Genomic DNA, 17,694 nt, shown 5'->3' with positions numbered 1-17,694 from the left:
CTTCTGTGGTCTGTTACTTGTGAGGAACAAGAGCAGCACTGTTGGCTCCTGTGCTATCCCACTCTTAACCTTTGCCCAAGTTAAAGCCTTCTGAGTATGTTTCTTTACCTGGTGTGCTGGTGTGTCTGTACTGGTGTGCTGGTTTTGAACTTGTGTTCAGATTATTGGGCCTTATAGTTAATATACTGCCCATGAAATAACACTTTGTCTTTTGACTCGGTCTTTTTTTTCTTTTGGTTATAGGGTGGTGAGGGAGAAATCAAGGATGGGGTCACAGAAGGAGGACAAATTAATCAACAAGTCCAAAGGAATCCTACCTATCGTCCCCGCTATCGCAGGTTTGTACTATTTCCATTGCTTGTCATTACACGTGGATGCTTTTGTGATCTATACAGGCTTCATTAGAAGCAAGAAGCTGTATTCTCTGGTTATTAATGTGCATGCAAATGTTTGACAGTGAGAAGCATTTTAGTTACTAGGAGAAAGGTGAGCCACAGGAGTAAGGAAGCATCTACCTAAGTTGTTTAATGTGATTATAATTGCTCAGAACTAGGAATAGGTCAAGAAAGGGCAAGGAACTCTTTGTATCCTGTTAGTTGTCACAATGGAGCAGCATTTTGAAGTGAGTTGGAAGGTCTGTATTTTCCTGGCTTAAGTCTTATGCTTTTGAGGACAAGTAATGAATCCACATCCCACTTGATCTGGGGCAGCTAGATCTACTATCTACAGGGGCAGGGTATGCTTTGTAACTCTTCTTGTGGCCTGAAAAGAGTAGTTTGCAGCTAAGCACTGGATTAGTAGTCTGTTTGCATCCAGCTCAATCCTGTGCATCACTCAGGCTTGGTTCTATGCGGTGATACTACTTTTAGGTACTAAGGAAGGCCTACTGTTCAGGAAAAAGTGGTGTCCTGTCTCTTACAGGGTGTTAGATTATGTAGCAGCATTAGTTACCTTGTAATATCTTGTGCTAGTGGAGGATACTGCTGTCAGTCAAGACTTAAAATTTAGGCTCCTTGAGGGGTTCCTAAAGGAGAAGGTAATAAAATAGAAGTATCAGTTACTCTTGCTGGAACTTCTGGAGAAAGGGGGTGCTAAGGAGATTAAAGGGTTTCCAGAATAGTAAGAGAAAACTCGTCAAAATGATTGAATGAGAAAACTGTGTGAAGAGTGGAAGTGCCTGCAGGCTCTGAGGCTGGGAGAGGAGACAAATGAAGACAGATTATAGAGGTCCACAGAATATTGAGTGGCATGGAAAGGATGGATTAAACTATTTTTGTCTTTCCTTCTTATGAAAGAATATGCTATGAAGACCCTTCAAATGAAGGAAGTGGGATGCATGTTGAAAAATGAAGTGAGGTTCATAGAACTACAGAACAGCACAGGGTAGAAGGGACCTCAAAAAGTTAGCTGGCTGAACCTTTTGTCGAAAAGGGAGCCTTCATGAGATCATCTGGCACTCTGTCTAGTCACATCTTGGAAGCCTTTAGTGGTGGGGACTCTACTACATTCCTGGGAAAGTTATTCCAGTAAATGATTGTCATTGTAAATTTTTCTTATACCAAGATGAAACCTCTCCTGACAGAACTAGTACCTGTTGAACCTTGTTTTCTTCAGTGTGGCTCCTTGTAAAGAGAGAGCTGCTGTTGTCTTTGTAGTTGTACTGGAATACTGTGAGTTTCCCCCTAAGCCTTCTCTTTTCTAGGGGGAAAAGACCCAACTTCCTCAGTCTTTCCTTATAGGGCAGATTCTCCAGCACTTTGATCATCATGGCCCTCCTTTGGCTGTACCCAGTTTTTCCATCTCCTCTTTGAATTGTGGGGACCAGAACTGGACACAGTATTCCGGATGTGGCCTGATAAGTGCTGTGTGGGATGTTCACATCTCTCTATGCTAGTAATGCCCCGAATGCAGCCTGGGATCAGATTTGCCTTTGCTGTAGCAGCACACTGCTGTCTTGGGTTGTTGTGCATACAGCAGATTGCTGGAGCTTTTTGCCACAGGATGTTGGTGATATTAAAAGCTTGCATGAGCTTTGGGGATACTGCTCAAATAACTGGAAGAGAACACCATTGTGATATCTCTAAATAGGCAAACTGTATGGCTTGGGAAATCACTAGTTGAAACCAATTTGAGGCTGGGAGGCTATTTGGGAGATAGGTTTCCTTGTCCTTTCTCTAGGGATCCACAGAACTGGTGTAAAAGGACACTTGAAGACCCAGTAGGCCATTCTTAGCAAAGATCCCTTGAAGTTCACGTGAGCACTGATGCTTTCCAGTGGGATATGAGGAATAAGTTGGTGAGTCATCTGTGTTTAGTCATACCTTAAACTGGCCAGTGTAGGACTGCTTTCTTCATTTTCCAGCCTTAGTTCTGACATCACCATTCTAGTTTCTAGCCTCTACAATGAGGGAACAATTCAATAGCTGAGGAATTTGATGCAGTTAAAAATATCAGTGTGAAATAGTCAGCCTCTGACTGTCATACCTTTAGAGATATTGCCTCACTTTTTTTCTTACTGAATTCCTTTAAGTGGAAAAGCTCATTAAGATTCTTGGTTTCTTGTGACTTATTTAATCCTGGAGAATTGAGTAACAAGTTAAATAAAACACTAGATTACTTTTACTAGTGTTCTTCATAAAGCATTGTGACACAATCCCCCACAACATCCTTCTCTCTAAATTGGAGAGAGATGGATTTGATGGGTGGACTGTTTGCTGGATGAGGAATTGATTAGATGGTTACATCTGGAGGGTAGTGGTCAACAGATCAATGTCCAGATGGAAATAGGTGCCAAGTGGGGGCCCTCAGGGGTCTGTATTGGGACCAGTACTGTTTAATTTCTTCATCAATGACAGACAGTGGGTTCAGCAACCTTCAGCAGGTTTGCTGAGTTGTGCAGGGACAGGATGCCATCCAAAGGGGCCTGGACAAGCTTGAGAAGTGGGCCCATGTGAAACTCCTGAGGTTCAAAAGACCAAGTGCAAGATCCTGCACCTGGGATGGGGCAACCCCTGGTATCAATACAGGCTGGGGGATGAAGGGATTGAGAGCAGCCCTGTGGAGAAGGATTTGGGTGTACTGGTGGATGGAAGATTGGACATGAGCCGGCAATGTGTGCTTGCAGCCCAGAAGGCAAGTTGTATCTTGACTTGCTGGCCATGCTCCTTTTGACGCAGCCCAAGGGAGGTGATTCTGCCCCTCTGCTCGCCTGAGACCCCACCTGGAGTCCTGTGTCCAGCTCTGGAGACCTCAGCACAGGAAAAACATGGACCTGTTGGAGAGGGTCCAAAGGAGAAGCACAAAAATGATCAGAGGGCTGGAACAGTTCTGCTGTGAGGACAGGCTGGGAGAGCTGGGGTTGTTCAGCTTGGAGAAGGCTCCTGGGAAGACCTTATTGCCACCTTTCAGGGGCCTATAAGAAAGACGGGCAGCCTTTTTGGTGGGCCTGTTGCAGTAAGATGAGGGGTAATGGTTTTAAACGAAAAGAGGATAGATTTAGATTAGGTAGAAGAAATTGTCTACCGTGAGGGTGGTGAAACACTTGAAGAGCATGCCCAGAGAGGTGGTGATGCCCCATCCCTGAAAATATTAAAGGTTAGGATGGACAGGGCTCTGAGCAACCTGCTCTAGTTGAAGATGTCCCTGCTCATTGCAGGAGTTTTGGACCAGGTGACCTTTAAAGGTCCTTTCCAACCCAGACTACTCTGATTCTGCTTTTAAGGAGCTTATTTGTATTAGTCAGCCATTCACTCACTTGTTTCTCTTCATCTTGTCTTTGTCAGCTGGCTTAAGAGGTCAAGTTCCAACACTGAATTTAGATTAACTATGAAATGGATGTAATTTCTCCCCCCCTCTTTCTTTGTTGTTTTCAAATGCATGCTTGAAAAACAATCAGCAAGAGGTAATTAACAGTGCAAGCGCAACAAGAAGCAGAATTTCACAGGAATAACAAAAATGTCCTTAAATATAATGACTACCTGTTCCATGCAAAATGGATCCATCCTTCTGGATGCTGGGTTTAGAACTACAAGCCTTCCACCTCTACTTTGAGCTTTTCTATCTGTGAATGTTTGTGTTAAAGTTGGCTCTCTTATCTGGGACTGTGGGAAGCAGGGTGATACTGATGCTGCTGCTTGTAGGGATCTGAGCTGAATAAATTTTATTCCTGAAAGTCTTAATTAGCATTGAGCAGTCAGGAATAGCACCATACCAAGAACAATGAGTCGGCTGAGCTTTTGCAGGTCATGTGGGTAAATCACAGGCTGGATAATTTACCCATGGTTAATGGGAATTTGTGTTTCTGATGCATTTTTTTTCATGTAAGAGGTATGATAGCTTACTGTATCCAATGTGAGTGCAGAATGTTTCTGTTTGAATTAACAAGTAGGCATTGCTTGCATTTACATGCGCTAAATCCAGTGACACTTGTGCTTTTTCTGTTGGATTCCTTTCAAGATGCTAGATTGGCTTTTGGGCCTGGATAGCTGTAGATTAGCTAAGCCAGCTAATGGCAACTAGATAGTAGGCAGTGACCACTTTCAGCTGGGTTTTGATAGTTTATAAACATACTTTGTTTATCCTGGAAATGGGATGAAATGTTCTTGCATATTTCAGGAACATGGACTTGGTAGTTTATAAAACTCCATTATATCTGGAGTTGAAAGGGACCCATGAGGATTAAGTTCAATTCCCTGCTTCTCACAGAACTACCTAAAACTAAACTGTATGACTAAGAGCATCATCCAGATGCTCCTTGAACTCTGTCAGGCTTGGTGCTGTGGCCACTTACCTTGGAGCTTGTTCCAGTGGCCACCCACCCCTCTCAGTGAAGAACCTTTTACTAGTGTCCTATCTGAACTTCCCTTGATGCAGCTTTGTTCCATTTCTACATGTCCTATCACTCATCACCACAGAGAGGAAATTGGTACCTCCTCCTCTGCTGCCCGCCTTGAGGAAGGTGTAGATTGTAGTTGTAGACTGTAGCATGTATCCACACATTTGAGATGTGACCACATACTGTAGTTCCAAGCCAAAAAGCTTCTCTTTCTTCTTTTGAATAACCAGTCCCAGATATCTCCCCATGTCATTAACATGTTAGCATTAATGAGGTCCAACTTGCAAGATACGTTATATGGTCAAGAAGGGCAACATAAGGCAAAGTGGGGAGATGCAGGAATGGTTTACAGGTGGAAATGCAACTCCCAAGGATTGCACCATTAATTATGGATAGGCCTGAACTGGTATGTAGCTAGTCCAAGGCTAACTTGGCAGAGTCAGCCTGTATGACCACTACTCGCTTGTTTCTTCTCCTGTCCAGCAATTCAGATGGATTAACTGCCTCTTTATTGTACGACACACAGTAGAATATGCTGATGTACCTTCAACAGCAAAGAGACACTCAGATTGCTTTGGGTTAGACAAGCAACAGGTCTTTCCCTTTCAACTATACACCTGATGCCAAAGGGATGGTTTGCTAGCATTTAAACTTGTTACAGATGGGATGGTACTTGGTTAGAGAAGTTTTTGCTGGGCTAAGATTATGGTAGTGTAACTTTCTCAGGCTTCTCTCATACCAAACACTTTTCCTTCCTCAGAGGGCCCCCACGTCCACGCCCTGCCCCAGTGGCTGGAGAGGCTGAAAACAAAGAGAACCATCGTGAGGCCAGTGCTATGAGTCAGCAGCCACTTCGTCGTGGGTATAGGCGCCCGTACAACTACCGGCGTCGACCTCGTCCACCCAATGCTCCGGCTCAGGATGGGAAAGAGGTAAGCGTGCTTCTGGCAAAATGTTGCAGAGACTGAGTTTTGATGGTTGAAGGTAGCTGGTTTCATTGCCTGTTCTCTGTGAACTTCTTTGAGAATAAGCAGTTTTTCTTAAATGGGACAGCTTCTGCATAGTTCTTAATTGGAGTCAAAGTGTAACAAATATTTTTTTGAAGTGGAAAGAAACAGTTGTGTTTTTCAGCATCCTCAAACCTTCAGTCTGTATGTAGTATAAGAGATGGATTTGAAAGTTCCAGGTCCATTTCCTGAACTGCTTGAACCGGAGTTGTTCAGGGGACTGTTTGCAAATACATATTTTTCCTTAATGAGGAAAGACTTTCCCATTCTGTATCTACTTGAGGTTGTCTAATGACAGAATCTGCTGTATAGTACTTCAACTTTAGTGTATTTCCTGCAGTTAATATTTTCTGATTATTCATCTTCCTTGATTATTTTAAAACCTGGCTTATGCTGGCCCTACCACTGAACACAGGAAGGGTCTGGAAGTCAGACTTTGCCTATAATAAAGTTTTATTGTGTCTTAGACAAAAGTGACTGAAACACCTGCTGAAAATCATGCTCCAGTGACCGAGCAGAGTGGTGCTGAGTAATGTCTGGCTCCCCAGGCACCTTTACCATCCCTCAGGTAAGGAATATAGGTAGTTCCTGTTCTTCAGCTGAAGCAAAATTGTCTACACTTGTAGGGTTTGGACTCTGGCCACATCCCTCTATGTATGGCTAGATATTTGAGAACTTTTGAGGTTGCTGTATAGGCAAATGAAGAAAGTTTGCTGCTTTCTCTTCTTTCTGTCTGTGTCTGTACTTGTGAAAAAAGTAAATTTTTGCTTTATAAATCTGACTTTTCAGGAAGGTTTATTGGGTCTATATAGCAAAAGCATCTGCTTATGAGTTAGCCATGTTTTGCTTTAGGAACATACTGTGTTCTCAGTTTATGGATAGGATAAGCCAGTCATGCTTATGCTGTCTGTTATTATGATAGCTCCCTCTCCACCTGACATTTCACCTCTTCAATGGGAAAATGAAACTTATGTTAACTGCATTTTTTTTTTAAATTTGGCTCTTCAACAGGTGTCCTAAAATACAACTGAAAAGTAACACCAAAGAAACAAGCAATAAATCATCAACAATGACAAAAGCAAAGATCTGAAACACTGGAACTTAAAAGACAAAAAATTTACCAGCAGCTGAGATCTAGGGAACGCCTGCAAGATAGATGCATGAAGAGAGAAAAAGAAAGCGAGATTTAGAAAGAGCAACCTCCCCAGTTTCAACAGCAACTGTGGGGTGTGTTGTTGTTTTGTCTTTTTTTTTTTTTGGTAAGAATTTCACTGTTTCACTAGTATTGAATTTTTCAATTTTTCCTTTGGTATCAAACTGAAAAGGGAAAAAACCCAACCAAAGAACTGAAATTGAAATTAAATGCTTTTTTTATTGGATGCTGGTGCTAAACCTCCCAGGTGTGATGAGGTTTTTTTTTTTCTGTGCCAGTCCTGTTCAGTGCAGGACATGGGGAGGAAAAACTTCCGCTTTCCTTGGTAAGATCTATTTGAAACTGTGCAGCATGGGTGACGTTCCTCACAAATAAAAGTGATTTCAACTATGAAAGTAGTTTTTAGTATGTTTCTTCATGTTTATTTTTAAAATACATGTTTTAATCTTGCTGCTTCAGCTTTATATGTGAAAATGAGAGATGCCTCTTTGTGTTCGTGTATCTTGTGTAAAACTATGCTGGATGACGCATGTGCAAGGATGTGGCTACATTAGGTGGTTCTACTCCAATCCAAGACAACTTCTGCAAATTACACAACAGAGCTATAACCTACACTGCCCTCTCTGCTCTTCTGGCTCCAAGGGTGTTGATGGTGGGGCTTTTCTGTTACCATCTTGTGGTAGGGGCTAGGGGACTTGGAGTGCATTACTGGGATATTGTCTTCCCCATCTGTTTTGCTAGGCTTTTGTGTTCTGTAAATAGTAGAATACAAAGTTTCAGACTCCTCTGCTCAAGAAGACATGGTGGGCATAGTAACTGCCACTTTATTTAAGTTTCTCTTCCAAATAATGGCAGTATGTTTTATTAGCTTCTCCCCTTTTTCTTATTTGAAACCAGTAAAAATCTCTCTACCTGTGGTGTCTTGTGGTAATAGGCAACATACTTAGTGGTCTTACAAATGTGTGTTTTTTAATGTTCCTATAACTTGGTTATGTTGCAAGTGTTATCAGTCTACTTCCAGCTGCTCAATGTGGGTGTGTTACTTCATCTATCTCGTGTCCTTCATTCTCTAGTTCAACATTTCTCATGTTCCTGTCTTATGGTTGCTGTTATCCAAACATTAGACGGTATATTTGTTTCCTTAAAACACCTCTTTCTGTTCTTAGCTATGCAATCCTGACCCAGCCTTTACTAAATAACACTTCATGTAAAACCCCTTGGTCTGGAGCAGCACTGTAACTATACACATGGAGGACTAAATGGGAGATATTCTTGGCAGGTACTAGCTTTCCTTGTCTCTTCTAGTTTCCCTGCTCTTGCACTCTATTAATAAATTTAAACTATTAAGATAGGAGGTTTTCTGTAGACATTCTCGTGTTACTCCTCAGCAAATTAGAAGCAGAGGGAGCACAGGGTATAACTGTGCTCCAAAGCACTTTTGCTTCCAGCTTCTGGGAAGGTGAGGAATGGCCTGTTGCACCCTGTTGCATTTGCCTGGTGGAGGCAGGGGAATGTTTAGTGATGCACAAGTTGCACTGCCCACAGCTGACTGCATTGGGCATTTCCCACTTGCTTTTGCAATGAAATAATCTTAATGAGATGGGAAGTGCAAGCTACAGGCTTGGTTCAGGACGGAGAGAGAATGTTGCTGACTCCCTTGAGTACATACACCACTGCACTCCCTGCAAGCTCACATGGTGTAACATGCCTGTGCAGCACCGGGTCACTAACCCAGCAGTTATGGAAGTTAATTGATACAAGGATGACTGTGAGATGGAGTATGTGCACCAAATCTGGTAAGCTGTAGGCTGGGAAAGATGTTGAGAAGGATGCAGTGGTATTCTAATGTCTTCCCTTGGAAAATGAATGTGGCTGTTTTGACACAGAACAAAATTTAATAAGGTGAGGAAAACATAAGTAATGCACCTTTTACAAATTCTTGAGGATAATCCTTAGTATACTTTAGTTTTGTTCAGAACCAAATCTATTTCAGGCAGATTGGGACAAGGTTGGCAGTTTCACTGTAATATAAACAGATGCAAGATATTAATATTGAAACATTACTGCAGAATTTGTCAAACTACTTGAACTGCCTTCAGTTGCTCAAAAGCAAGTGTTTTTTTTCTGAAAGTGAGATTTGCTGAGCCAAACAGAATTTCATAATCTCTGAGAAAAAATGTAGGTCAGATTTGAATCAGTTTCACAAAGCACCTATTTCATGAAAGAAGAAATTGAAGGAGAGATGCAAGTAGTGTCCTAGTGTCCATTTTTTTTTTTAATTACAGTCCTACCTTTGTTATAAGAGAAATCCTTCTGTAAAATTGAAGCTTGTGACTGATACAGTTCTCTTCATCCCTGAATTCCTGCTTATGAAAATACAAGCTCAACGCTAGCAAGTCTAAAGCACATACTAGAATTACATTTTAGATGTCTAGGGCAGGGCATAAATAGTTCTCTTACTACACCATGTTAGATGAATCTTGGCTGAAGAAATACAAAACTGGTGCTCAATATTGAGGGGCAGTTCTCTTGGCAGCGGTGGTGCTTGTGTACCTGTGAAGAAGACTATGGGTTACTTGCCTCAAGCAGAACTTCAGTGTGTGTGTGGGTTTTTTGTTTGTGTGTTTTTGTGTGTGTGTGTGTGTGGATTTTTTGGTTGGTTGGATTGGTTTTTTTTGGGGGGGGAGGTTTGTGGTGGTGTTGGTTTTGTTTGGGTTTTTTTCAAGACTTTTAGCTACGAGGATTTTGAATTTGCAGAGTAGTTAACATGCTTTTATACCTACTTGGAGCCATTGTTTTTGTGTTACAATCATTCTTATTCCAGCATTCTTCCCTTTCATGGGCACTTAGACTGGCTTACACTTGGAGTGGATTACACTTTCATAGTGTAATCATTTTACAGTGTTTTCATAATACTCTGCCTGCCTGACTGTAACCAAGCTTTTTGCTTGTGAGGGCTGCTGTCTACTGTTGCTTAGCCACAAAAATATTCTCTGGGGCTTGTGATCTTTTGAGGACAAAGAAGGGAAGAAGACAGTTCTGTAGGCCTTTGTCTCTGCCTCGCTTCATTTAAACATAAGTCTTGCAATTATGAGATACTAAATAATTCGGAGAAATGTGTCCTGTAAACTTCTGCATTGAACAACATTACATTCATGTGCAGCCCTTCCCACCCACTTCATGGGAGGATTGTAAACAGGTACAAAAAATGCCTTGGAAATGAAACAGACTTTCTGCTGCAGTTGGAAAAGCTTTGGAGGTAAAGCCTGTGCTACTCAGAAGTTGATTTTACAGCCTTCATGGCAAGCTATGTGCATACCTATTTAATGCCGGGGCATGTGCTTTAGACTCCCCTATAGAATGCTAGAATGAACTTGTATGTGGTCTGGATAGCAAAGGTTGTTATGACCCTAATAGCTCTAGAACATCAGGTTTCAAACTCTTCAATTTGTAGACCCATGGAAGAGGGAAAACTGTGCAAATCTGACACTCGGTTATTTGTTGTGGCTTTTTATAAAGTCTATTTGTAGATCCTCAGTTCAAGGCCATGGCCTTTAGACACTGTCCTTTTTGCTGGTTTGGCTTTTTGGAGAACCAGCTAGCCTTCAAGATCACTGTGATTCTGTGAAAATAAAGTATCTGCTCTGAGATATTCAGACATACTTTGGGGGAAAAACAGGCACACAAGCCATGTGGCAGTGGGACCCTTGGTCAAGTGTAAGGGAGATGAGAAAATTTTGGAGGCTAGTACTCTTCATTTTGTGCTGTTGATAATAGTGGTGCAATGTAGCTGAGATTTGATTTTTGAGTCCTAAAGCTAGACAACAATGGACTGTGCAGAAAATTGACCCTGATGACTTAGAATTAATTATTAATCTTATCATCTGGTGGTACTAATATCTTAAGGTTTTAAAATGTGATAGGAAACACCTACAGAAAGTTGTCACCAAGTTCAGAGCTTCAGGATATTTCCTGACTTGTCAAAATGCATCATTCTTCAATGCTTGGCTACCAGTCTGGAGTTTTGACTTGTAAATTGTGACTTTTTAGGACCACATAGGTCCTTAGAGCTAGTCAGGAACTGCTTTTACAGTGCATTTCTAAGGATGGTTGGCTATAAGGTACATGTCTGTAGTACAGAAAGAGATCTGTTCTGACAAAATTCAGAGTGTGGGTTAAATGTGTGAAGATCTGCAGAGTCCTAGCTCAGACAAGTGGCTTGTATTAGTATCAGCCTAGAACTCATCTTCAGTTGCACCTCAAGTTAAGCTGCTGCTGGTTTAAGATATTAGGTAACATCAGTTAAGGTGGTAAGACTCAAAATATGCTTTGTACAGCGTACCTGTAATAGTCTTGTTTTGCTTCCAGAGGCTTAGAAGGTCCATCTTCTGTGGCTACTGTTCAGTGTGTTGGACAAGTCAATTATTTGCATTTACATTACACAATACTCAAATTTTTGTCCATGACAACTGTTTTCAACAGGCTGTAAATCATGCCCTTCTTTAAAATACACATCAGCTCAGAGTGTTGTAATCTTACCACTTGTGTTTGTATTCCAGTGCTCCAAATCCAGAGCACCTAGAGAAAACCAGGCAAGTAAGGTAGACAATAGCTTATGAGAAGCAAAAAAATGATAAATTACCCTAATATGTTTTCTTTGAAAAAAATGTGAATGCATTTCACAGTGGTGCAGAAGGAAGAGGCAGTGCTACCAAAAAAAAAATAAAAATAAAAAAAATCAGTATTAATAGAATGTGCACAGAAAAACCACTGCTGCTTTTCATGCTGATACCACCTAGGTGATACAGTCCTTGCCCTGGAGGAAATGACTGACTCAGAAGGAATGCTGTTCACTCCCTTTGTTCTCAATAAGGTCTCTGCTTCTATGTTAAGAATGCCAACAAAAAGAACATTATTTTAATATTAGTATGTGTAAATAGGGCTTTTATAGATTCAGTAATCTCTCCATACACATTTCAGGAAAAATTGCTGCAAGGATCTGGACTGAAATTTTGAAATAATTTTTGCCAACAACTAAAAAAGCTAGCATGGATTATCTTCTTGAGCTTAGGTAATAATGAACTAGAAAGGTCTAGTACTAAATGAAATAAATATTCTCAACAAAGCTCTAGGCCACATTCTGACAAGGACTGAGATGTCCAAGTGCACATGTGAAATGCCCACAGCCCCTTCTCTGTTTTACACAGGACAGAAGGGCACAGTTCCAACCATCACAATTTCCCATGAGATTGCACATTGGCCTTGTAGCTAGCCTTGATAAGAAACCATTAAGGGAGACTAAACAGCATTGAGAACCCAGGTAGCTATGATGAGTGCAGTAGCACATAAGTTAGTACTGACAAGGGCTGCAGGACACTTTTCACACTTTTTTTTTTTTTTTTTTTTTTAAAAAAAGGATGTTTACATTCAGAGGAGGAATGTGCTTTGCACTACACCATGTGTGGTCCAAACATATGGCTCAGTTTCATCACTCTTGTATAGTTCACTCTTAGGCATCCAACTCTTGCCTCGCACACATCTGAAGTATGTAATTAAGATCAGGAAATTTTATTGTGACAAGGACAGTAAAAACATTGCAGTGTTTAGCACCAGACCGTATACTACCCTTAACTGGTGTTTAAAGGTTGAGTCCATATTCTAAGTTTCACACACTTCTTGATTAAAGCTGGTATCCAGCTGTGGAAATAAGACCGAGCCTAGCCATACAAAATGAACTGGGGTGAATACAGATTCCAGTACCTGTCCAGGTGTCTGCATAACAAGGAGGAGGGGAAAAAAAAAAAAAAAAGAGGAACATTTTGACTGATTTGTGGCATGCTTAGTAAGTATTACTCAATGGAGGCTAAGGAATGAATAAGAAAACAGGATTCCTTGCTGCTGTATCTGTGCATTCAGACTGGCAGTGCACCAGTGCCAGCTTATCTTGCTTCTGTAACTGTTTTGCAGAAGAATGTTTTGCCTTAAATACAGGACAGGAAGCACCTATGAGTAATGGCTGTACAGGCTTAGATCACGAAAGTGGAGTTTGCTGAGAGCAAACATAGAGCTGAACTGCTGCTCACACTTTTCATTACAGAAATCTTTGGTGATGGGTGATTTAGAGATGTCAACCCAGCAATCTGGATTACTGTTAGTTTTAAGACAGGTGAGCACTAGATGGGGCTGTTGCTCCATTAACTTCTTGCTGAAAATTTACATTGCACACTCCTGTGACAGAAAATAAAGGTGTTTCAATGGGGACTGTTTTTTGCTGCATGCCTAAAGCATCTAGCTGTGCTGAAGTGTGGTAGATGGTGAGATGCATGAAGCAAAACTCAGAGTCCCTGCAAGCTGATTCTCATTGTAAAAAATAAGAAAACCAATCTAAAATAAACACAAATTATTTTTGTAGTAAAGTATACTCATCTTGCTGTATAGTTTTTCAAAGAACATGCACTCTTCCTACACTGGTGCATATCCCTGACTCTCCTCTGGTTATCATTGCACAGCTGGGAAGAAAATCTTGGTGAGAAGGAGGCAGACCTGGCCTGCTCAGCCAGCCAGCCAGATGCCCCAGGAAGAACAGATGATGTGCTCCCAGCTGCAACTGTCCCTTCTCTCTTCCCACCTTGTGTCCCTGCCTCTCCCTGCCTCTCAGCACTGTTAGGTGTATGTGGTGGACTTTCAGGACTAAGAAGAAGGGTGGCAGAGATTAAAAATGTTCACAAGTGTCCACAACGTCCCTTCTGCAAACTCATTCTGTTCCTTCACAGTAAGGTGACCTTGTACCTCACTGAAAGCACCCATTTTTGAGACTAAATTGATGCCCGATGGTTAATAGTCTAGAATTTGTCAGCTTTTTGGTGAGAAGAAAATTAAGGTGCTCTTAACACATTCTGTTGATAGTGCTGTAATGCCTTCTGCCTTGTCAGTTATACAGGGAAGAAAAAAAAAAAAAAAAACCCAAAATTTGGAAAGGAAAAGTGATGAGACTCGAGGACGGAAAAAAAAAATGTTACTGGATGCCTCCTTTCCTTACAGCTACGTTCTCCGATCGTGGCCCTTCACTCTGGAGAAACACATTATTCTGACAGACTCTCATACTGTAATCTTTCAATTACAGGAAATAGGATTCAGCTCCACATAAAACATACAATTTAACTGAATGTCACATTTAATTAAAAGACATATTTTTAAAAAGTGTGTGTTTTGAGTGTTATTCTCTATTCTTTATGGGATTCCTGGATTATTATTATTTTTTTAACTCTGGCCACTTGGTGTAAGTGTCTAAATGAAAAATGAGATTTCTGGAAAATTTACAATCCCTCTATACTTGGCACTTTTTGGCCAAAAAGTCACACAAAATAGTTTAAAAAGACTGATTTTAATGAAAAGGAAGTTCTTTCTCCTCAAAATTTGCACTGACTTCCATCTCAGATAAAACAGTAATTTATGCATTAACTGCAAGCCACAAGGTGGTGTTCTCTTCCACACTTGATTACAAAAGGAAAGTAATTATTCTTTTTTTAATATTGCACAATAGCAACATATGGAGAAAAGTATGTTTCATAACATGGTTAATTTGGTTTCTGCAGTAATCCCACAGACTGCACCACATACAGTGCAGTCTGTAATTGTAAACATTTTTTTTTTATTAAGTGAGACATGCTATCTTCAGAGGGCTTGAAAATAATATTTTTTTCTGGGAAAATGGGTCCAAATAAATGGTTAAAAAATCCAAAGAAAATGAAACAACTATACATAAGCTATCTGAATAATAAAATTCTGTAACTGAACATCTATTGGCAATCTCACATCAAATTAACCCAACCTATCTGCAAATCTAGAATTTCACCTGTTTTTCATTTGGAAAAAAAAATATTTTTTTTGTTTTCCTTGAAAGGCATATGCTGGTGCAATACTACTGTGATGGTCCACTGTACCCCCACCCACTCCTCTGCCCCCAATTTGTTCAGGTGTTAAAGAATTGCACATATATTGGTGATGAAGTGAGTATAATCTTCCAAGAAGAAAGACACAGAAAGCATGTAATTTGTGTATGCACACACACTATAAAGATTGCTGATGAGCATAATAAAAATAGACACATTGTGACCTTTTACCTTCAACAATATCAATATATAGGTTATGTGTAATCTCATTAAAATACTTCCACAGATGTATAAATAAGTAGTTCTTAGTACGATGAAAGCAAATCCATCTTCCACAGTATCTGTGAAACTTCTATGGCTGGAAAACAAAAAGACTGGAGTGATTTTCCAAGGGATGTAGTTCTGCCAGCATCATTGAACTAAATTTATTCATTTTGTTTGCTTTTCACCTTTAGATTCACTTAGCACCTCTTGCCATTTCTTCTCCATCTCTTCTTTGCAACTCAGGAAGGCATCTTCCAAGCGCCTCATGGAGTTGCTCAGGTGTGGGTTGGTACGCATGACGACCATGTCATATGCCATCCAGGTTGCCTGCACTACAAACCCAATTGTAACTACTAAGCTAGGAATTTCGGCTGAATAAAAGCAATGGCTGATTCAGTAAACGAATAAAGGGCATGAATTATTATCAGTCCAGATCTTATGTCAGAGAAGGCCTGCTGTAAAATAAAGTGGAAACTAGCCACAGTAATACTGAATAGGAAATAAAAGACTGTTTGGTATTACTTCTTTATAAATGTCTCAAAGTACTTCAGAATGGGAGATAGACACTTTTACTTAAAAATTACGAAAAAAAATAGGTAATCACAAAGAAAGGTTCAACAGACTGTTTTAAAATAAATGAACCAAATAATCCTCTCTCCAGTTACAGTCAGGAGGCTTGTATTAGGCAAGGAAGAGTAAGGTAAAGGAGGCTGCAGCATAGAGATGAAAGGTTTTAAGAACAACCTTAAAAATGAAATATTGATTTTGAAATAATGAGTATCTGATAGAGCAAGTAGTTTTAGGACCTATTTCATACTTTCCTTTTTACTATAAATTGTCTATAGTTTTCTCAGTAGCATTCATAAATTATGTTCAATTACAAATAGTTTAATTAACAGTTTCCATCTAGCCCAGTTAGCTGCACACAGTTTCTGATAGAATTGTTGCAGCACATGGTGAGGAATATGCAGTCCTCTCTATACATACAAGGCTAAGATTAAATTTGCAGAGGAGTCTTTATGCTAGCTGAGGAATTAAAACACATCATGCACTGACCTGAGAAGTACTATGTATCCCACCATTTTTCAAAATTAAATCTCATTTTACATACTATGCTTTAATCACTGTATATTAAATACATTAGCATCTGTCACCTATTAATTTTAAATTCTGAGCCATCTGAAACTTCTAGATAATTTGCATTATTTCTTCCAATTAAGAACATTATGGCATTAGTTGATGGTGATTGTTTCCACTTAAATTTCTATCACATGGAAGTTTACTGCAATAAATATAATAATAAATCTTCAATGTCTTCACTCTAATAGACAAATCCATACCATTCTTAATAAAGACCTGTACCTGTTAGTTTTTCTATTTCCTCCAGAAGTTTTTCTAAGTCCTTGTTCAAGTCCTCCACCATCATTACCATGTTATCATAGTTTCCTGCCTGAGCTTCTGATTCAGCCATCTACAAGGAAAAAATAAATTTAAAACTTTATTTTACTTTGAAGTGATTTTCACAGCTAAAAGTAGCATTATAATAAATTTTAAATATATAAATATATATACATATATTCAGTTTACACATGAATTCATTAAAACCCTGACATTTACGGTACTGGTTATCACCTATATGCTGCATACTCTTTTCAGTCCATTGTGAAATTAATTTAAGTAGAAAGAGTCACACTCAAATATGCTGTGTTGGTGCAAAATAAAGATTTTGGTATCAGTAATAACAAAGATCACTGTGTCAAACACTTAATAAAAAAATATTATTAGCCTGTTACAGTCGTCTTCAAGCTTCTTTCCCAAATATTCTGATGTAGGGCAATTCCTAATTTTCAAAGTTAGTTGTAAAATCCCCACTTCTATTCAGTATTTCACACTTTTGCGCTACAGCCAGGTATACACTAAGTTCCGTCACCATTTAAGCAGCAAAGTGCATATGATTTACTAACCTCCACTCAGGTTGTGGGTAGGAAAATTTCAGGAAGATGCTTGGGTCAAAAATACAGTTTTAGAGGCCCTATGTACGCGATTCCAGAACCTTGATATTAGCCAAACATGTGACACACAGCCCTGCCTTTAACTTCCTTTTCTGAAAACCACCAATGGGATGGGATGAACCTACGAAGGAGACAAGAAGAGCTTCACTGTAGTGACATGCAGCATAGTTTTTGCCAGCTTTTTTAATGTATGATTTCTCAAACTCAGCCGGCATCCACTTCCCGGTTTTTATTGCTCATAAACACAGAAGGAACGCAAGGGGTTATCGTGGCTTTACAGCTTTTTAAAGCGAGGACAAGCCTTATCAAGATGCTGGGCGTTCAAGGGTCTCTTCACACAACCCGTTTCATTATGTAACTGCGTGCCGGCAAACCGTTCACCCACGAGACCTTAAAAAGCCCGAAGCCTTGGCTGCCCCACATGCCGGGCACGCTTCGGCTTTCACCAAGACCGCGGGGCGCCCCGGGCACTGCGGGACAGCTGGGCCGAGCGAGGACCCGCCCTCAGAGGGCGGCCATCCCCCATGCTAAC

General features: G+C 40.2%; 2 protein-coding genes across 4 annotated transcripts in view; one reads left to right on the top strand and one right to left on the bottom strand.

Moving 5' to 3' along the window:
• Positions 1-7,389, top strand: part of YBX3 (Y-box binding protein 3) — a 25,174-nt gene extending 17,785 nt beyond the window's left edge. The window contains exons 6-9 of the mRNA XM_082073396.1: positions 244-338; positions 5,595-5,766; positions 6,309-6,409; positions 6,853-7,389. Coding sequence (XP_081929522.1) covers positions 244-338; positions 5,595-5,766; positions 6,309-6,374 — 333 coding nt within the window. The 3' untranslated portion in view covers positions 6,375-6,409; positions 6,853-7,389. The remainder of the gene's footprint in view (positions 1-243; positions 339-5,594; positions 5,767-6,308; positions 6,410-6,852) is intronic.
• SYCE3 (synaptonemal complex central element protein 3) overlaps positions 1-17,694 on the bottom strand; it is a 22,691-nt gene that overhangs the window by 4,517 nt on the left and 480 nt on the right. For 2 of the 3 annotated variants that reach the window (XM_082073412.1, XM_082073413.1), the window contains exons 2-5: positions 17,115-17,283; positions 16,513-16,621; positions 15,336-15,482; positions 9,142-15,244 (exon numbers count right to left, since the gene is read on the bottom strand). In XM_082073412.1, coding sequence (XP_081929538.1) covers positions 15,192-15,244; positions 15,336-15,482; positions 16,513-16,621 — 309 coding nt within the window. In that variant the 5' untranslated portion in view covers positions 17,115-17,283 and the 3' untranslated portion in view covers positions 9,142-15,191. Of the gene's footprint in view, positions 1-9,141; positions 15,245-15,335; positions 15,483-16,512; positions 16,622-17,114; positions 17,677-17,694 lie in introns of those variants that run through there. The other variant, XR_014186076.1, reaches the window with a different exon arrangement.

This window comes from Streptopelia decaocto, assembly GCF_964273445.1.
Source record: "Streptopelia decaocto genome assembly, chromosome: 1".
In the NCBI taxonomy this organism is placed as follows: Eukaryota; Metazoa; Chordata; class Aves; order Columbiformes; family Columbidae; genus Streptopelia; species Streptopelia decaocto.
This window is presented reverse-complemented; position numbering and strand designations above follow the sequence as displayed.